Raw genomic sequence first — 22,731 nt, forward strand, 5'->3', positions numbered from 1 at the left:
GCTAATGTCTGTCATTACACGACAGGACAAACAGAAAATACTACTTTACTACCAAGACATGCTATACAGACTATTTAACATTTAAATCTTGTCCCTTGTCTCAATGTCCCTGTCTCAACCCTTGATTGGACACATGGACATGTGTAATCAGTCATAATCTGATGGGAATTATACATTCCATACGAGGCTGAGATAATAATTGTGTGGTGGCGTCCCCATCTCATTACAGAGAATGTCACAGCCTTTGTAGCTCAGATTTGCACCGCCACTGACGTTGATTAACTGGATTAAAGTTCCCAAAAACATTCCTCCCAGATTTCTCTTCACTGTCACCTTGACAGAGCAGAGAAAATCGGACTAAATCACATCGGTTCAGCATTAATCCATGTCTGATGTCAAAATACAGCCGGGGAAAGTTAACGAGCTCTTGGTCTTGTAACCTGAAGACGTCTTAAGGGATGGGGTTCCCTTTGAGCAAGGCACCCAATCCCCAAAGAAAAGTGCTGGCTCCACTCAATAATGGATTAAATGTAGAGGTCAAATTCACTAAGTGTGCAAACATTCTAATTCTAACGTCCATCAACACATAGCATTATTATTTACCTTTGCAATGAGACAAAACTCAATCCTTTAACTTTCTTTTAGGGCTGAAATGACTACATTAAATGAATCGTCAACTATTTTGATCATCGATTTATGAGTTTGAGTTTTTTTTTTCACGATTTCTGATCGTTTTAGCTTCTTAAATGTGCATATGTTCCGGTGTCTTGGCTCCAAATAACAACAAAATCATTTAAACGGAAGTTTTAATTCCTTGATCCAACATTTTTCTACATGTTCTGACATTTTATGGACCAAACAAGTACTCGATTAATCCAGAAAATACTCAACATTTGTTCATAGTTAAAGTTATGGTTCTTTCTCATCCTGAATAATAATAACTGTAGCTTTTGAAATAATAATAATATACATAGTATATAAAATATAGATAGTTTATTGATTCTATTCTGCTTTTCATGCTTTTTATGCATAATTCACTCCACTTCAAACATAAAGTATGCTTCAATACATGTGTTTCACATCTTTTCCTTATAATGCTATTAGATGATATGCACTGTTTTACATATTAACCAACAACAATAGTGTTAAAATGCTGTCTACATTGAATAACATTGCTTTCAGCACTTGAGTACAGCCAGGTTTGGGGAGTACATTTAAATGTCTGTTAAATCTGCAAAATCTGCTCAAAGAAGGAGCAGTATTCTTAATAATGAAGTGATATAATGCAAACAATAAATGTTAGTTTTAAGGCAGCAAACGTGTTTTTGTTTCTGACTGAAGACGTTTGAAGGCACTTTATATTAAGTGGAGATATGCAGTTTTGGCCCAAATATTCATGTCTTCACTGTGTCAGTGCTAATTTTTCCTCAGTATGTTTTCCATCCCCTGAAGAAAATTCATTAAAAATAAACAAGACGGGACCTTCTGTCACACTGATGATGAAGCTCCTGCTGCAAACAGCAACCAAAAACAACAAGTGCCCCCAATCACAGCTTTAATTTCACAGGAAATTCCTGAAAGAGTGCTTTCACCTGATTGACAAGGTGTGTGTGTGTGTGTGTGTGTGTGTGTGTGTGTGTGTGTGTCTGTGTGTGTGTGTGTGTGTGTGTGTGTGTGTGTGAGTGAATTAACTGTAAATTAAACAGCAGTTGCTCAGAGTGAAGCAGCGTCTGCTCCTTCCCTTCATCCAAAAATAAGCAGCTTTTGACACAGATACGAGAAAATAACTTTAGTTGAATCAGCTCAACAGAATGAACCGTAAATTCAGCACATATTTAATATTTAAACTCTGTCCTAATGAGGGCCAGTGCTCACACACAGTTGAATGGTTGGAGGGTCTATTTTATTCCTCTGCAGCTGCTAAATAATTGACCTCTGCCCAAGAGTCCAAGTTCGTGGGACTGTTGACAAAATAGCTTCCTGTCCACATGTCTATTAGATGTATTTTAAAAAGTCTGCCTCAGTTTTAAATAAAGGTAACTATTGATGTGCAGAAGTGGATGCACAATTTCATCCAAAAAACACCATCTCTGACCATGAAGTTGAGATAAACACATATTAATATTGGTACAATATTATTCTATTATATAATTTACCTCGAGTCTCTCTGTGTGTCAGTTGGATGAGCAGCATGATGACAGTTAGGTCCATTCTGAGGATCAGAAGTTTGCCCACTCTCATGTCGCTCCCGTGCTTTCAGCCTCAAACAGATCCAGAATGATGATGAAGATGATGAGAGTTTCCGTTCCTAACCAAAAACAAATAAAAAATAAACAGCCACACAGTCGACAAACAAGTCCAAAAGCAGCAGCTGCTCGATCTGAGGCAGCAGCAGCGGCTTTGTTCACCGAGCCGGTGAGTCAAGACCAAGCCACTCTCGCTCTCTCTCTCTCTTTCTATCTCTATCGCTCACACACCAGTCCACCAATCACTGTGCGTCCTCCCCTCCGTTCTTTCCTTTTCATCCACGCTTACGGTTTTTTTCACACATGATTTCTGCGGCACGTCTGCAGAGAGGCTCGGTCCTTTTGCTCCAGACAAAGTGTGAAATAGGAAGATACCCACGCACACACACACACACACACACACACACACACACACACACCACCCGTGCGCAGACTGCAGGGAGCGCGGTTCAGCTCAGCGCATAAAGGTGACACCAGCAAATGAGAAAGTGCCCTGTTTGTTTGTAATGTCTGAAGGAGCACGATATAAGAAGAGTATGTGTTAAAAGAAATCAAATAAATAAATAGTTCGTTTCCGTGTTAAGCCTTAGGAACCGTTGTGCGCATTTTACGCGCATTTTACGCGCATTTTACGCACATTTTACGCGCTTTGCATTCTTCGTTTTTTTAATAATTTTGTCTGTGTTCATGCATATGACGTGACTTTTGTGTCCTCGGCCCCTACATTCAGGCAAACAAACACTGTGTACAAACAAGTGTTACACTCATATTGTCAAGTGCCAAAAATGTGCCATTTAAAATGCTATTTTGCCATTCCATTAAAGCACAATGCATTTTATTATATCTGGGTGTCAATCTGCACTTGCGAGGGAACTGATCATACTTTATACTCTCCACCAGATTGGATTACATCATATTGGCCATCAGATTTGGCATATGGAGAAAAAACATGCTAATTCCACTAGATGGCACTGTCACAAGTGTTGCTCTGAGTCATTGACGTATCCCACTGTAATAATTCACACAAAATGTTTTTGTAAGTTTTCTGTATTTGCATTTGATATCAATAATTGCTCAATGAAAGTAGAATATATAATAATGTGTAATAGTTTTTCATAGCTTGCTTTTAAATAGCACATCTTCAGTGTGACTAATATTAGACCTGACTCTCAGGGTTAAGTAGGTTACTTAACGTCTATGATGAGAGTGAGTGTCCGTCTCACGGGTAGGTGTAAAGAAATTACGTTAACGTAATAATATCTACAACCGTGCTTGAAAAAAAAACCAAAAAACGATTTCTTTAACATGAATAGAAACAACACCATAACATGTTAAAGGCAACGAGTATTCAGTGGTACAGTGGTACAGACCCAGATTAAAGCATTTTATTGAATTGGGACACAGGAGTCTGAGGCTTTTAATCTCAAATCATGTCGTCCATCCATCTTCAGAAGGTTCTTCTCCCTCAAGATGCGTTGTTTGGCAGTGGCCAAATCCACTCTTTGAAATAAGTTTAGTTTAATGAACAGATTTACCTCATTTAGAAAAAGGTGATTTATTAAAATGGTTTATGGTTTAAAATCACACATTGTTATTTTATTTTTGGAGAGATGTATGAACCAGCATCAAGTTTGAGCATCAAGCACTTCTTCCTCTTTCATGACAAGAACTTGACATTCACAGCAAAACAAAGGTCTTAACTTTGTCACACAGTTTCCAGCGCTTTATTTGTCCTCTTGAGGATCATGGGAGGAGACTGTGTAAGAGCAATCACCGTATAAAGGGCAAAGACATTCAAAATATCACAGACTCCCTGTTGGCTTTGTACTGTGATTTTATTGTTGGGAAGTTCTGTAGTCAATGATGCACACGACATATGTGAGGCATGTGCACGGGTTAAAACATCTTTGATATATGGAAATATGGATTTGTTTAGGTCAAAAATATAAACGGGTCATTGTTAGGACCCATTTTAGTCACAAAAAGCTTCCTGGATAACTTACGGTGAACTGAGAGCAGGTCGTCTGAGCGGCTCTCTCTGTTTCACTAAAACCACTCAATAAATACATGAAATGAGAGAGTGTGTGATAATTGACAGTTCGTCGATAATGTTTTTGTTGCCAAAATATTGTGGGATGGATTTCCCGCATGCACTTCAATTATGAGGGTAAATTACATTAAAAACACATTACACTTCATAATTTATTCAATAAGATCCAATAAATTCAACATATTAAAACCCTGAGTGCTTGAGCACACATGGGAATAATACACAACTCCTTAATGGACATCCTGGGGTCTGTGTGTGTTTATATGTCACGTATTCAGGCTTTAAAAAACGTGCGTTTTTGTGTTCTTATGCGTTGTTGAGAATTAGGGTTCGAGGCACAACGTTGCAAGAACCCTCTTGAAATGCAAGAGGGTTCAATTTCCGCCAAATAAATCGCATTTTAGAGGCCTTTCCCATGCCCCAAAACTCACAGATTTTTGCAACCGCATCAGTCCTGGTGAAAATGCAAAAACAGAATTTGCACCAATGCTGCAAAATCTATCTTGTTTTATATATTGCATTTTTGGCAGTGATATAAAGTAGCAGTAATTGTGCAGTTCTTTACTTTTGTTCATAAAAATGAGACAAATTCAATTTTTTTTAACATATTGAGTACTTTTTGCTTGATATAGTTGGTGAAAATAATATTTTTTTCCATCAGATTGCCTAGGTTGGGTCATATAAGACCCTCTATGTTGCACATTCTTAGAATCTAGCCAAAATGCTTTGTGTTCTAAGGGTTAAAGACAAAAAAGAACCAAAGCTTAAGTCGGATTCTTATTCTCAGAAACGAAGCGGGATTAAAACCCAGCTCACGCCACAGTGGAGACAAAGCAAAGTTCACACCGATGCATCACACAGTGCACGTCCACATTTAGAACCCAGCTACGAAAGCGTTTTTGTAGGGAAAAGAAGAGAAGGTTTACCAGACGATTAATTTTAACTTCTCTGTGCCCAGAAACCCTTTAATTTGGAGATAAAGTTTTTTAGCCACAACAACAAAAACAACAACAAACCTACCACCTGGATATAAACAGACCCGTTTGCCTTTTAAAAGCAGCGTTTTAAAGGCCATTTCATGATGTGTTAAATCTCAGCCGACACCTAAAAAGCAGCTTATTGTGGGTGTGAAGGGAATGGGTACATTTTGTTTTTCGTACACCCATGCACCAATCCCTCCTGACCGTAATAGTTACGGGGCGCGTGTTGAACTGTATGTTTTTTTGTTGAGCTGCGGTCGGTAACAGTCAGAGCGGGAGCTCGAAACACGAGAGCACACGAGGGCTGAAAGCTGCAGCTGGAGGAGAGTCTATTTAAATGAAAATGGAGCTAATGAGAGAGGAAGAGAAGTGGTGAGCAGATGGACGGTCATGAAGACTGGACAGAGAGGAGGGAGAATCATGGCAGAGCAGGGAGTAAATGTATAACGACATATCCTGAACAAAACATCCTCTGTGGACGCCGTTAAATTACAATCTCATTTAAGGAAGTGCAGCGTAAACATCTATAGCAGGCCTATTATTTCCAGACTTCTTCTTCAAGAGCATTCAATACAATACAGACACTTTTTTAATTGTATTTTCTTTTCTGTAATGTGGTTTCTTTGCTGCCGAAACACATGTAAGATGTAGTGGAACATCTATCTCTCTGAAGTGCCCTCAAATTGTAATTAACACATCCTATTCCTTCACTTTGACCTTTAATTATTCACCAGAATAATTCCTGAATCAAGTCGGACAAGTCGAACAACATTCACCCATTCCCTTTCACTTTGCTTCATCCATCGTCGCACAAACTGATTTATCATTTCTTTTAATTCTAGAATCAAATGCATCTAGATTAACGATTGAAATAAACAATAAAAAGCACTGCAATTTCCAATTATCGAGTTCAGCATTGATCTTTGACATGCACACTTGTTAAATACTGAGATTTGACGATCAAAAATTGTCAGAAATTCCATGGAGTCCACGTTACTTCTTCATCTAACCTTGTGGTACATAAACTTATATCAAGAGATTAAACTGTAATCTGTAACACCGATCGTATCCCCGACACGGCAGTACTTTCATGCCAGTTTGTGCGATTGGAAAAATTGCACGTTAAAGTCAACGTGTGGTTATTACGGTAATTTAAGTCATGCAGTTGCAAGAAGAAGGAGAATCAAGCGTTTTGTCACCAGAAAATTAGGGAATTGGACAGAAGTTTCCATTTTTTGCACATTCAGACAAAAACTCAAACAAACGTTATCGTAAATATGTTTTTATACTGTCCTAAATTCTAATTTAACACGCAAAATCTCAGTAAAACATTTTGTTTTTCTTAATTTTAAATGGTTAAAACAGTATTTAAACAAGCAGAAAACTGCAAATAACTGCCACATATGAGAAGTTATTCTGGAAAAAAATTGGAAAAGCACTTAGTTACAGGACATTTTTCTGTCCCTTTTATGGTTAAAATAAGCAAAAACTGACATATTGAGGTAAGTTGAACTTAACCTCTTGAGTTTATTTCTATATGGCAATATTGTGACTCTTATCTAAACATAAGACCATAATAGTGCTGCTACTTTCCCTTTATCTCAAATATTGGCTGCCCCCAGGCCTCAGTATCAAACATTTCATCATACCCTGTTTGAAATATGTGTCGACCTTCTGCAGCCTGACAGGAAACGGCATGAATGAAAGCTGAAATGTCTGTGAAGCACTCAAAAGAAAAAAGGAGAAGGAGAAACAACACAAATCTCTGGCTGCCACTTTACACATTAGCATAAGAGTGAAAACATAGAAGTAACCTTTAGGCCAGGAGTGAACCCCCAGCCAGCTGCAGTGGTAACACTTGGCGACGCACACACACACACACACACACACACACTTGTGGACGGAGGTGGTTCACTGCACTCAAAGGTGTGTAATCATGTCGTTAAAGATAAAAAGGATAAACATGTCGACTCATCTTTATTCACGAGGAGTTTTGTCAGCGGCTGAAAGAGGTAAAGCCTTTAATTTGTTTTTTGGAGGGACACATTTGCATTGATCAGCATCTGTTACCTGCCATGAGCTGAAAACATCATCGGTTGAAATGATGTCGATCTTTTATTCATTATTCATTCTCGGGGATTCGGCGGAGCGGCCGCCTTTCATCCTTTGTCTGGTTCTTTTCTCATCGATGGGAAATGAGTCGTCTTCGAATGTGGACAGGTCAAGTTCTTTTATCCTGATAATGGACACGCAATTGAATTTGATTTATGTCATCACCGCTATGGTAATGGAGCGCTAACAAAAGACAATAGATGAATTAATCAAAAAAATATATTTTTACGAAGGATTAGGACCAAACTGAATACATTTTGTTTGAATCTTTTGAGAATAAAGTCATAATCTTTTGAGATTGGGGCTACACAAATAAAGAAATACTTCATATTTTAGTTTTCATCAGCAACTTTACAACTTTATTCTCGTAAAATTACAACTTCTTCTACGTCTTCTTCTTCCAAACATCTTGGAGAAAGAAGATTTGTGTGTTTGTGCTGTGGGAACACACACACACACAAACTACTGATTTTATATGTCGGTCAGGAAGTAATTAATATTTTGTCATTCTACCCTCAGGTTTCACTGCCACTTAAGCTCCCAAAAGCTATTTCCACTGGTGGAGATTAGAGTGAAGGGAATGAAATTCCACATTAGATTCTGCTCCTCTGCTCCATTAAACATGCCGTAAATTGGATAAAGTGAACCCAACGGTTTCTCATAACCTCAATTTTGAACTTTCCTCATAGCAGCACAGGGACTTTCAAAGTAGAGAGAAAGAGCAACCTGAGCATAGTTACGTGTGCTCTTGGATGATAAAATACCTGATAATTAAACTAACTTCAACCCCATCTTGCAACAACTCCACTGGCTCCCAGTTAATTTCCGAGTTACCTCCTGGATGCCTTCAAGGCCATCCACAACCTCGACCCTCTGTACCTTCTCCGACCTCCTCCTCAGATCCTCCTCCTACTCCTCCTCACTGTGTCCTCCGCCCGTCTCAGCATCATCTCAGCTGTGACGCTCTGTGACTATTAGACTCAAAGTGAAGAAGAAGAAATATCTTTCGGGAATAATAATCAAGTTGTAATCTAGCGAGATTAACGTTGTCATAATATGAGATTACAGTAGCCATTTGATGAGAACAAAGTCGTAATATAGCAAGATTAAAGTTGTAATATTATGAGAATAAAGTTGTAAAATTATGAGAATAAGGTTGTCATATTATGAGAATAAAGTTATAAAATTATGACAATATAGTGATAATTTTATGAGAATAAAGTTGTAATATTATGAGAATAAAGTTATAATATGACAATATAGTAATACTTTTATGAGAATAAAGTTGTAATATTATGAGAATAAAGTTGTCATATTATGAGAATAAAGTTGTGATATTATGAGAATAAAGTGGTAATATTACAAGAATAAAGTTGTAATATTATGAGAATAAAGTAGTAATATTATGAGAAAAATATTACGAGAATAACGCTGTAATATAATGAGAATAAAGTTGTACCATTGTGACAAGAATAACGTTGTAATATTACGGGAATGAAGTCGTAATTTTGTAATGAGAACAAAGTCGCAATATTACGAGAATAAAGTTGTAATATTACAACAATAAAGTTGTAATATTATGAGAATAAAGTCGTAATATTACATGAATAAAGTCGTAGCATTTTTTTACCTTTTTAAAAATAAACACACTTCATATAAACCCAAAACTAAGCACATTTTTCTTAAAACCCTAGTTTTTAATCTTATTTCACTTAAAGAAAATGTTTAGTTTCCGTTCATTTTCGTTAACTATAATAACCTGGATTCTCCCTCAACAGAAATATGTCAATATATAAGTCAATAAAATGAAGATAACTGACTTGTAAGACCACTTGTCTACTTGTTCTTCAGTCGTGACAGTTGTGGTAAACTGTTTAAAGGAGACAGAGACATCAGATGCTGAGGGTGTTTGTTGTCTCAGTTGAAAAACACTGCTGCTGAACTCTGGAGGTCACTCCGTGTCCTCTCACTTCTCAGCTTTCATTTGCTCAACCAGAGGAGCCTGAGTCTGTGTCTGCTGCTGTGAAATGACACAGATTCACAGGACAGAACACAAACATACAGAGAACTAATTATTGTGTTCATTGTGATTTAGGGCCAATTCAAATTCCTATCTTAACCCTTAATCTTAACTGGCCCTCAAAACCAAGTGTTGTGTGTTATTTTGTCACTTAGAAATGGGACATCCCTTAAATGCAGATACGTCTTCAGACTGTGGGGGGCAGAATAACGTGAAAGCTGCGTCCAGTCTGTCAACTCCAAAAAAGAAGAAGAAGAACACATTTACGTCACGATTATTTATTACGCTCCGTTTGTCAGTCAAGTTATTAGGTTGTCAGTTAGTTATTAGATGATACTCATACAAATACCACAACCACGGACATATTCAGCTGACAGTTACCACACACCACGGCTTATTGAAAAGTAAACGATCGCAAACGATCACTCGTCCACACCGGCCGCCTATTGACAAAAGATTGTAAAATAAAAATAAATGTTATGCAACAATGACGTAAGTGATCCATAATATGGGCCTAAACTACGATAATACAATGGTTTTCACCATTTTTATATCTCTATTAACAAAGAAAATACTTAATATGTAGCATACTCGTTTCGCTGCTTTCGGCGCCATCTTTGTTATGTTAAAACACGCAATGCATTGTGGGTAGCCCTTGCTCCCAAGGGTGGTCTCGGAAAATCTCAATATTGAGGGCGATACAGCCCCAACTTGCCCCTCCACTTCATTTTTCTGAGAATCGGGACAGCACTTGCACTAGCGGGAGCGCGCATTTTTGAGATTGAGGGTTAAGCAAGGAATTGGAATTCACCCATAGATTCATGCGCGGTGGAAGACAATTAAAGTTCCCTCAGATGCAGAGATTGGCTTCTTTCCAGTTCGTCATTAATTCAATGATATTCTCCTGCCTGATTTTTTCAGGCAGGTATTCTCCTGCCTGATTTTTTCATTTTATTTATGAGTGATTTTAAAGTGATATTAATCTTTGAGAAGTGCTTTTTAAAGCTGTTCAAATGGTGCATCAAAAATAGTTTAAATGTGGCCTGGCGGTTGACAGGTTGGTCTGAGTATTTCAAAAACTGCTGGTCTTCAAGGTTTTTCCTGCACAATCGTCGTTACAGAAGACAGTTAGAAAAAGAACAAATATCCTGTGAGTTAGTGGCAGTTTTATTGGGACAAAAATGCCTTCAGATCAGATGAAAACGACCAGACAGATGAACTTCCAAAACAGCAATTTCCTTTTGCTGCTACTGTGAACTAAAACACTATTTGTCCTATTTCTCCTTCTTATTTGATAGTTTCTACTGTTAGCAGCACTACTTTCTTGCATAGGTAACAGTATAGTTACAGTTTATCTATCATATATATATGTTTATATTCTACTATTTTTATTCAGTTCACATAGCCTTGGTATCTCGTGAGGGAACCATGAAAGGCGCCTAGTTTGTGTATTAAGTTACGGCTGTTAATATTGAACTCCAGGTCATGTAATAAGAATATGTGAGTAATTAAACTTATTTTCTCTAAGAAAAGTAACTCAAATATCAATCTCTGAAAAATAGAGTACAACACGATGGAGCTTAAAGCAGCTGAAGACCACGCTGGGTCCCATTCCTGACACTTCCTTAGGTGTCATGGGTACATAATGAAGTATAAACGGTATATACAACACCATCTAACTCAAATGATGTCCCTGTGGCTCTGCAGAAAATGATCAACATTCATATAAAATAAAGTTTTAGTTTACTTCTATTTCAGCCACGCTGTTGCTGCTTCTGACATCAGTGACAATGGGGACTCGCCGCTGTTGTGCTTCATACATTTATACTTAGAGTCCTCGTCGTCCACTTGGCTGACCCTGACTGGACTGACCAGGCACACACACAACAACAACAACAACAACAACAGCTGTTGCTCCTCTCTCTCTCTCTCTCTTTCTCTGGCGGCGACACAGAAAGTGGTCAAGAGAACAAGCAGCGATAAAACCCAGGGAAAAAAATAAATAAAAAAATAAAGTTCAAGTGTGTTTTTAGCCCATTTTAATCAGGTTGACCAGTTTTATGCCTCTAAATCGTCACTGCAGAAATGAACAAAGGAGACGAACCTGACAGAAAGCCAAGGATAACAGCTTTCACACATAATGAGATGAAGACAGACCAGAGTAAACGATCATGGAACTAACAAGAGCCAGACAGGTAGACAGGTGTGAGTCTGTGACTGATCAGGTGTGGGTTCATTGACGAGAGTTCTCTTATCTGACCTCTGAGTGTGGCAGTGCTTCAATTTAAAGGCTTTCTCTCGATAGAGGTGTTTTATGGTCAGTGTTAAATGTGTGATTTGCCCCAGTGAGAGTATGGATAAAGAGGGACACTGCGTAAATCCATCAGAGCGACGATAAAATCGGAACATTTTTTTTACAGCATTGGCAACTCACGGAGCCTGGCCCAGCGCTCTTTTCCCTGGAGCCAACAGACATAAAAACAAATATAACAAACAAAATAAAGTAGTTTTTGTGTGTGTGTGTGTGGAGGAGAAAACATCAGTGTCTTTGAAGCGAAAATAGAACGTTTTTACAATGTGAAAATTGTGGTTCTTGAATAGCTGTTCAATCGGGTTTGTTGTTAGTCACCTTTTGATCGGTCGCCAAAGGTGAGAGGAAAGAGAAAAAGGAAGAGTCACGTACACGAGTGATAAACCTCACCCAAAAGAGGATTCTTTGGATTCTTTAGTCCTTTGTTAAAAGATTAACAAAGTCTATTCATAGGTTGAGAAAGAGTTCTATTTTGGTTCGTGTGAACTGATTATAAGCGTTTGTTGGTCGTGTCAAAGTGCAGTCGACAACTTTCATTATTTCTCTACATAGATTACATTATAGCCTTAAGTAGATCATAAGTTGCTTTACTGTTTTTTTTGCCTACAACGTCATTTTAAAGCAAAAATATTCACTTTACTGCATTTTAACTGAACTAAATCACACCCTTACGGACACATTTGTGTCCCTATATTATCAAAAAGGCTTAAATCCCCCCCTAAACCAACAGAACAATTCATCGGTTGCATTGGCAGAGCCCAGTTCAGTCAGGACAGAGCTGGAGCTCTGCCAAAAACCTGATGAACATTAAATTACTCTTTTTTGCTGTGACTTCTGGACCAATCTCTCCCTCTGTGATGAGCTAAATGCAGGCCGGGGCCTGAAAACCCTGCACACAGATTAGAAGTGACTGTGTATCTGAGAGCGAGGAAGAAACAGGGGCCTCCACGAAATAACGTGTGGCTCAATTAGACTCAGTACAGGCAGCTAAATTAAGTTGGACAGGGCATATGTTACCTGACATTCACCTGTTCTGGTTGGTTCCAGAGTGGTGACGTTAACTGACATTGACAGTGTTACAGTGATGATGTGTTTGTTTTTAGAATTTTGGACCAAGTTTATGCAACACTGCACATTCTGTGCTACACATGTTGGATGGATGGATGTTTTATCCATTAGAAAGCGCTTATTTTATCACCCGATTCATCACCTTTAAGTGGCGCAGTCTTTATTAGATCACCACACTCATTAAAACTCAATTTTAAATACAAACAAGCGTCTGTTACAATTAAACTATTAGTAAATGAGTTTGTCCTGAATGTCCTAAAAGCCTTAATAGATCAATTATATGATTCTGCCACAACGTAGCTGCAAATATTCCACTATCACACTGGCTAATTGTGTTATTTATGCACAAGAGGAAGGAGAATAATGTGCCACTGACATAAAAGACATCAAGTCCTTTATGGATTAAATTCAACCACATATGCATGCTGTGATAAACATGTCCATACACACTGATATGAATCTGCAAACTTAATTTTTCTACGCACCATGCGAGTCATTCACCACGCCACAATAGGATCATTTGTGTTCACTAAACTGCCGTCAGCTTATAGTCTGCCTTTGCTTTGTGTTGTCACCCAAACCTGTCAGGCTTTACACACACTCACACACACACAGTGACACAGACTGGGATCTCCGCGATGAATCACCAGCTTTGCTCAAACAGCAAATGCTAAATAAATATATAATAAGACAAAAGACGAAACACACACACACACACACACACACACACGGAGGAGTCACAGCTTGGAGACTGCGACAGTGTGAGGTACAAACAGAGAGAGAACATTAATACTGATTCTCACTCTCGCAAGTTATTTTTGGCCATGCATAAGTTTGGTTTCATTTGTGGGAAAGACATTTATTTATATAAGATGGTGTATATATGTGTAATTGTATCTCTGTTTGCCACATCTTAAATTAAAGATCTATTTTCCTCTTATTGAGAAAGATCATTTACATAACTGACATCATGTTCCGCCGAGGAAGACCCGAAACTAGAGATCATATATTTATTATTTTACATTATTTCCCAGTGCTTGATGAAGCTCTCTGTCTAATGGCATTTTAAAGAAACCAGTGTGTGCTTTAATGAGATCCCGTTCTCTGTGATCCAGGAACATGACACTAATCATCCCAACACAAAAAAAAAAGAAAAGTATTCTGACTATTGTGTGGCAACAATGGCAAAAAAAAAAATAACTAGAGGAGCGGGCAGGAGATCACAAGCAAATGTGGGACATGCTGCACCGGTGCTGTGATAATGAGCCTCTATCGTAGGTTCCATGAGAGTGGACCTGGAAAAATCTATCTATAGAATCTATAGAAGTTAGAAGAGAAGAACGATGGTCAGAACAATATGTCGCATACTGTGCGTCACAATGGGCTTAAAAATCTCAATGTTTCAATGTTTTTTTGCTGCTTTATGAATAAATCCAAACTGCGATTTGAATTCTTTTCACTCGTTTCCTCTCAGGAGAAAGATTACATTTGCATGTGGGACGGGTGTGTTCTCTGCATAGTTTCATGTATAAAAATGTTCCTGCTGCTTTTTAAAACATAACCTTATACCTTATCTTTGAATGAAGCCACATTTTAGGCACAAAATCCAATGCATGACATAAAAAAGAGACATATTTTCACACCTTGAGAGTTATAATAAATCACGGATTATCTGGGGGGAAAAAAAGTGTTTTAGCACTTATAAAAGACAATGCCTGTTCCAAAGGGACTGTGCAATTGAAACAGCAACGTGTGAAATGTCTGTGGGTTTGTTTTTAGACTTTAGATTTGCACACGTCTACATATTATACATAACATATCCTAGTCAACTATTGTTTCAGCAATGATATAATAACCTGACTCAAACGTAGTTGCAAAAAATAAACAAAAAGGCAAAACTCAAACCGGAAAAACCCAACATGGAGCAGAAAGTCAGGGATCAGAGCAGGAAAACATGAAACAAGAGAAATAGTCGGGACTGAAATGTGACACGAAGTAAACAAACATATGAAATGAACCAAAATAGGGGAGTAGGGAATACACGAGGGAGGCAAAGGAGACACAGGTGAAACACATGGAAGACAGGACAGGAAGCAAAGGAAAAACTTCAAAATAAAACTGAAAACAAGAAACAAAGAACCAAAAACACAGCCATAAAAGTCCAAAAACAACTGTCGTGACAATAAACGTATACAAATACTGTCTCTACATGTATTGAGTTGAACTGAACACATGTAAACGCACAACAACAACTGGACAGTTTCCCTTCACGGCTGCAGCTCGTTAGATCTAATATGATTCTGCACAGTAACCTAGAAAAAAAGAAGAGAGGCTAATAAGTGTGCATAATCGCTCGCATACGAATACTTCCTCTGAGAGAATCACCGGAGCGTAATGTGCCATTTTTAACTGAATTAGAGTTCCCATGGCAGTACGAGTAGTAGCTGAGGGCAAGCTGCAGTTCTTTGTTTCTCTTTTGTTGCTCAGATCGATTACACTTTCAGAAGGAAAAGCTTTAAAACTCAACATGTGTTTTTGTGCTGGGGAAAAACATTTCCTGACACACGCAGAGAAAGACGGAAAAGACTGAATGATAAATGGTGAAGACACTCACATTCGCTCATTTTTTGAATTCATTATGGAATAAACTGGGAGCGCAGCCTTGAGCCATGTCCTCACAAATCACAGCGAGGCCGCAGTGGGGAGTCGGCATGAAGTCTTAGGCAGGAATTAGATATCCAAACCTTATTTTTCCTGTAGGGGAACTTCAAAGTCTACACAAGACACTTTAACTATCCAATATAGAGTCTAAAATTACCTTTAAAAAATGAGGAATAACAATATTATTTACAGGAACATGGCACAAACCATAGTCGTAAAATTACAATTTGTTTTTAAAACGAATAAAATCAAATTCAAGTGTTTATATGAGGATTTAATGTGTTTCATATGCATAGAAAAGAAAAATAATGATAAAAAGCTAGAAAAGAGCACAGTCTTTGAGGGGCAAGAGAGCATCAAACTAAAAAAAGGATTAATTATGGCAAGGAAACTGTGAAAAATAGTGTGTTTAACATTGTTAACATTGCTAAACTTTTCTTTTTCTTCTCATATTCAAACTGTAGTCATCTGCTCATGGTGCTGCGAGCTGTTCTGAGAAGCCATTAAGCAGATTAGACATAAAGAGCAGAACACCAGGCTGTTGTTGTGTTGAGGAGCCGGTGGAAATACTTCTCTATAATGAGTCGGTGCAACATAGACAAAAGGTGCCAGACATTTATTCTTCTCAGCATGAACAGAAGAAAAAAAGGGGTCGCTCAGGTTCCAGCAGCATTTCTAAGTGTACAGCGACATGCCCCAACATGCAAAGTGACAGCTTTGATTAAATAATGTGAAACACTGTTGTTGTTATGACCATAAATAAAATTCCGGATTTCCCGTGACATCGTTATTTCTGAGAAATAATTATGTGAAAAGGGCTCGGTGACATTTTGTGTTAATTCTGATTTCACCCCCATTACCTGGCACCTATTCATCAAATGAGTCATTAGGACCTCGACAAAACAATTATGGACCTGTGGACACAAACAGACCTGTGAGATTAGAGGCCTGACAAAGCAGAACTGTAGCTCAAGTCACGGTCAGACATAAAATTGCAATTTTCCGGGCTTTTTTTTTTTCCCCCTTTGCGGCAAATTTTTGGATGCGAGTCAAAAGAATTATTCTAAAAGGACCAGAGAAGCTGTGATATAAACTGGTTAGACAAATATGTTCTGTAAAAGACAGGGCAAACAACAATACAGAAGACGACATCAGTTCATCCTCTGCTTACAGAGGTCAGACACTGCTACAGGCTCCTTTTTTTTCTTGACAACTGAATGTCACTGGAGTTTTTCTGTGGTCTCAGCATTCTGTTCACAACACAGAGGAAGAGACGGGGAAGTCGATAGGCACTCAGTCATATTACAGAGGGTGAAATAATTTACGGCAGCAGCACTGACCTTGTGGTTGTGGGAAAACTTGTATCAGTTCTCATAAATGGAACCAACAGAAGCGCTCATGGTGGTTGCTTTGAAACGGCACCAGCTGATCTGACTTTAAGGATATACTTTAAGGATTTACAGTACATTACGTCTATGACAAATTGCTCCTTTATTATCCCCACAGAATATGGAGGATAAAGAGGTAGAATATGAACGAATGAGAAAACTGTAACTCTGGAAAAACAGGACGTTCTATTGTTCCTCGACCTCAGCTTCAGCTCAGGAACACTGGGCTTTAAAATGAAAGGAATGACGTTAAAGTGCTGACTCAGCATGCACATCCACTTGGGGACAGTGCTGCACAATGGTGGCCCATGAGAAAGAGGAGGAAAACATCCTTTTTTATGGCTCTAGACTTCAGCCAGTTACTGGATATAAACAACTTTTTTTTCTTTAAAGCTGCAGTTGTAACTTGTATGCATAAAGCAAGTCAAATTCTCGTCTTTGTCACATGATGACAGATTAGTATGGAAGCCCATTTCAGCCAGACAAAAAAAAGAAAAAAGTGGTCAAACTTTGCCTTGATAATAAAAATATCTCAGAAGTCAACATTTATGGGATAAAAAGATTTTTATTATGAGATCAAATGGTCATAATTATAAAATATAAAAATTGAAATTACAACTTTTTCTCATTATCTCATAATTTCGACTTATTTTGAGGATATTTTTATTATCAAGGCTAAGTTTTACCGATTTTTTCTTTTTTTTCTGGCAGAAATGGGCTTCCATAGATTAGTTCTGGGTTAATGCAACTATTTATCTGAGTAGGAACAACATATATACATAAATATGCCAGATTATAGCCATTGCCTTACTTACTTATATACCGTTTACTGGCAAGACTGGCACCAGGAAGTATTAAAACTTGGCTAATCCAGGTATGAGGAAGAACAAAACACACTACCCCATTAAAAACCATGACAGAAATAATGGTCTGCTGAGACATTAAGCTTTAAAAAAATAACCCTCCATGAGCCAAAATGGTGTTAAAGTGTCGTCGGTTTGAATGATGCCAAGAATACGGGCAGTTTGTTTATTGATAGCAGGATAAATGAATAAGCTGTGTCTGTATCGGGCCTGATCATACGAGTGAGATGGATGTGAGCAGTGAGTTCATATCTTCCAGGGGATCTGTGTGTACTCTGAGAGACGTAAATTATTCCTCAGGTACATAACAAAGCCTTCAGTGCTGTGAAAACACATTTTTGGAAACGTGACACTTTCACACGCGGGTTCAGAAGTAAAACAAAAACGTGTCTCGTCGCTCAGCTTTGAGAGCACTGTTCCTGTGAGTCATTTTGTGTGTGGACTTGATAAAGTTGCTCCCAGTTCAGTGACTCTCCTCACACTGTGCCAGATCCTCTTTAGCTGACATTACCACAGATCGTCAAATGTGTGACGACAGCTTTGGGGGGAAATGGTGCGTCGTTATTCTACTGAGATGTAATTAGGAGGAGAACGGTTTGACACAACACGGTGCTTCTGTTTCTACCAGTTTGAGTAATGGAGCTGTGTGAGTGCTGGAGGATGACCGGGCAACTTTGTCAGTGATTAACTTTGCATGTTACTCAAACATGATATGTAAAGATGAACAAATACGCCTCATGATTTCAGATTTGATGGACACCATGTCAGTTTTTAAAACTGAAAATTTACAATCTCAAACGTAAATACTATTGACCTTCCCGTGTCACTTAATATAAAAAAAAGTGTTGTTTTTTTGACAATAAAAAAAATCATTCATTCCAAGTGCAATACGTATTCTTAACTCCACAAAGTGACCACTAAGCTTTTAATTCACAGCTGCAGCTCTTGTCTTGTCTTTTACAAGCTCTCCTATGTCCTGTTTTTATTACTTTCTGTACGTCTCCTTTTAAGATTCTATGTTTTTAAGCGGATGAGCCAAAGTCAAATTCTAGAATAATTCTATTCTATTCTATCAAATTTCTGAACCTAAAGAGTTATTCTCACCTGTTGGACGCTTCAAGGTGATTTTTCCTCAAAATGTACATGGTTTGCTATGAAAATAAGCTGACAACTAGTCAAATTAACAGTGATATCAATATTCAATCCAGAATTTGTCATATTAACATTTTAAAAAGGTTTGCTGTGTGTTTTTAAGGAGAAGATGTCAACACGCCACAGCTGAAACACCATTCCGTAGACATGTGCATAAGTAAATAAGTAGTTTTGGTTCACAGATGTAAGCTCACATCAGTTCAGTACCTGGGTTTTCCTGGCAACTGAGTTGTACATGACATTCCAGAGTGATTAAAAAATTAAACTGGTTTGGCAGGTGTTTGGTTTCACCCTAAAACTGGAACGAGCACTCATTAATTCATTCATTCGTTCATTCACATTCAAGTGCACCCTTTTACTTAAAACGCCTCATCTCACAAAGTCCAAAAAGGGAACTTCCTGCTTCCACCCACTCAAATGGATTTTTCTCGAAAATGTCATGTTTCCTCCTCGGGTCGTGGCCCCATCTTTTCCACATGGGAATAAGAATGAATCCACTGAAAACACGACCTCCACTGCAGAGGTATTATCATCAAGCTGCACTACAAACCCACTCTGATACAAAGGCTGCAGGGAAAAGTGTTCATCACTGATGCACAGTGAGGGAAATAACAAGCAACATCCATCTGTGGCCACTTTTTTATCTGAATGGGAAAGTTGTCTCAGCCTGGGAAAGTGGTTTCTGTTGACAAAAGTGTATATATATATACACGACAAGGACAATAAAATCACATTCCCAAGGCATTTATGAATTATTCAGCCACATTCAGTGCTTTGAATGGGGCCGAGTCAAGGTTTGTACACTCATTATGGCCTCTGGGTGAGAATAATAATAGTAATAATAGTACAATAGTGTTTGTTACTTGTTTGACTTTGTTTTGTAGTGTTGGGTAATCATTTGGGACACTGTTTGGAGGATAATTCACTCAGCAGCATGACGATACACAGCACAGCTAATATAAAAAGATACAGAGCTACAGCATCAACCAAGAACATTTATAAGAATTGTCTTTTACTACAAATGCAATAAGTTTTTTGAAATTGCAATCATGAAATCAGAACTGTGCTCGTTATTACTGACCTCTATGTTTTTTATTTCTTTCTAACCAAGGGCAACTTTCCACTTTTGTGAACAACAAAGATTAGAAAAATAATCATTATCATTATTATTATCATTCCTCTAAAGTACAGATGAAATAATTGTTCAAACTTGAACCTGTTTGAGTTGCGAGAGATCAACAGACGGATTGGTGCGGCGTCTTGACTTAATGCAGACTCTGCACTGGTCTGTCTTGGTGAAGAAGGAGCTGAGCCAAAAGGCGAAGCTCTCAATTTACTGGTCGGAGATCGCGGATACAAGCGGCTGAAATGGGTTTCCTCCGCAGGGTGTAAAGGCTCTCCCTTAGAGATAGAGGGAGAGGCTCAGAGTAGAACCGCTGCTCCTCCGCATTGAGAGAAGCCAGATGAGGTGGCTCGGGCACCTGGTTAGGATGCCTCCTGGATGCCTCCCTGGTGAGGTGATCTGGGCATGTCCCACTGGGAGGAGGCCCCGGGGAAGACCCAGGACTCGCTGGAGAGACTATGTCTCTCGGTTGGCCTGGGAAAGCCTCGGGATACCCCCAGAAAAGCTGGACGAAGTGGCAGGGGAAAGGGAAGTCTGTGATTCTCTGCTTAAGGTACTACCCCCGCGACCCAACCTCGGATAAGCGGTAGAAGATGGATGGATGGATGGATGGACGGAGTTCAAAATATACAGCTCAGAAGCACAACAGATTGTTGGAAGTAATTACCAAGTAAAAGATTAATGAAATTTGTGTTGCAGGTTAATGGCTGAAATATATACAAAAAAATTAGTGTTCAATTCAATTCAATTAATCAAGATTAGACATATTTGTTTAATCTTAATGACAATAATTCAGCCTGGTTAAGAGTACAGTATTTTTAGTACTATGTCATTTAGTGTTCAGCCAAAACCTAAACTTACAGCTAAGAAACCTGTTGTTTGTTGGAAAACTTCTGCTGCTGTTATCTCTGTGATCTTAGTAGCAGCAGCAGCAGCAACAAGGAAACAGGTTTCAGGAAATGGTCATTCTGGAGGGGTAAAAAAAGAAAAAAAAGAAAATGAAGCAACATGAGTTAAGACTTTGAGAAGGAGCCACGACAGTTGTCTCAGCTAAAGTGAAATTAAACAAAACGTCGCCTGTATCCATCAGTGCCCGACGAGCCCCTGCGGCGCCAGCGACGCTGAAGACCTGCGGCGCTATCGCTTTATTTTTAGTGAGAGCAGATGAAGCTGCTGTCAGCAAGGAGGGGGTCAAGTCCTCTGTTGTTGCTGTTGTTGTTGTTGTGATGATTCTGGATGTCAAAACAAAACTTTCACAACAACAACACCACCTACAGGAAACTGAGTCATCATCATGGCCCCCTCCCTTCTTTTTTCTTTAGCAGTGATTCATGCTTCGAGTGATTTTTTCAATAACGAGTCTGTGTTGCATAGATAGAAAGACAGACAGACAGACAGACAGACAGACAGACAGACAGACAGACAGACAGACAGATAGATAGATAGATAGATAGATAGATAGATAGATAGATAGATAGATAGATAGATAGATAGATAGATGCAGTCTGTCACATGTTTTATTTGCATATTCATTCATCTTCTACCGCTCTATCCTCCACGGGTTAGTCATCACAACAGTGTTGTTTCTGTATCAAGTCATCCATCATCAACTGTTGTGTGAGTGATCACAGGTCGCAGGCCTGTGTTTAAATGACTGAGTGTGTGAAGGCTCTGCTTGTGTATTTGCTATTGGAAAAGGTAAATGTTTAGAGAAGAAACCCTTTGTCTGAGATAATTGATAATAACATCCCTGTGTGTGTTTATTGGATCAGATTGTTTAGAAACGGGGAGGGAAATGAAGTGGAAGCTGCAGACTTTTGTCACAGGAAGTGTCCCGAGTTTGTCAATGGGATAAAAAGCACTCATTAAAGATACCGGCGTGTGTGTGAGTGAGTGTGTGAGGAACATCTCTGAATGGACGTGTGAAAAGAACGGATATTGGATTTTGCACATGAAAAGAACACTGCACTGCAGTCACTAAAGGTGTGTCCCGATAGGGAGCTGCAAATATACAAATGGAAAATTGAAAATCTGAGGAGCGATGGAGAGCAAAGTATTCTGACAATCCCAACTCGAGGCGTTTAAATCATGCCAACAGATACCGAGTGATTCATTTCAACTGGCGGTGACGAACGTGTCAGTTATTTATCCCTCACAATAACATTGTCTGTCTTACTCCATAAAAAAAAGATTCCCAGAGGTAACGATCGCCGTGGACGGTCCATATTCCCGTTGCTATAGTAACTAAAGTCACAATGACACCTAATGCGAAGGCACTTTGCTACTTATGGGATTCAGAGTGTGGAGAAATGAAAGGCACACACTGGCTGAAGAGGAGAAACAGGGAAAAAGAGAAAGGGCTCTTGTGAGTTACTGAAGGACGTGGTAATCAATCAACGCTCCACACCTCTTTGTTTTTACAGCTTAAAGTCACATACAAAAAGCTGTAAACGACTGAGATGGAACAAAGCAGGGCTGGCTGTAATTATTATTTTACAGGGTTGACACCGCCAACAGTATCAGGTCCGGGGAGAACGGAGACAATAATACCAAACATGAGCAATGAGATGTCCAGTCCTCTGTCATTCTGCCAGTGAATCTCAGAGTTAAGGTACATCTTTGGTTTGGAGGAGAGGAGGAGAGGCGTCAGGTCAGGAAGTCTGGCGCCTTTCTCTGCTCATACCTAGAGTCGACCTTGGGGAGGAGTTGAGTTATCGGTCCTTTGCCTTTGTGACTTTCTGTGCCAGTTTCAGCTGG

At 38.8% G+C, this 22,731-nt stretch overlaps 1 protein-coding gene across 1 annotated transcript in view; it reads right to left on the minus strand.

The window, feature by feature from the left end:
* rxfp2a (relaxin family peptide receptor 2a) overlaps window positions 1-2,241 on the minus strand; it is a gene marked incomplete at both ends in the record, with an annotated part of 35,706 nt that extends 33,465 nt beyond the window's left edge. Inside the window, one exon of the mRNA XM_083910233.1 lies at window positions 2,157-2,241. Within this exon, the coding sequence (XP_083766359.1) occupies window positions 2,157-2,241 (85 nt within the window). The remainder of the gene's footprint in view (window positions 1-2,156) is intronic.
* Between the last annotated feature and the right edge of the window lie 20,490 nt (window positions 2,242-22,731).

Source organism: Microchirus variegatus (assembly GCF_963457635.1).
Source record: "Microchirus variegatus genome assembly, chromosome: 2".
NCBI classification, from domain to species: domain Eukaryota; kingdom Metazoa; phylum Chordata; class Actinopteri; order Pleuronectiformes; family Soleidae; genus Microchirus; species Microchirus variegatus.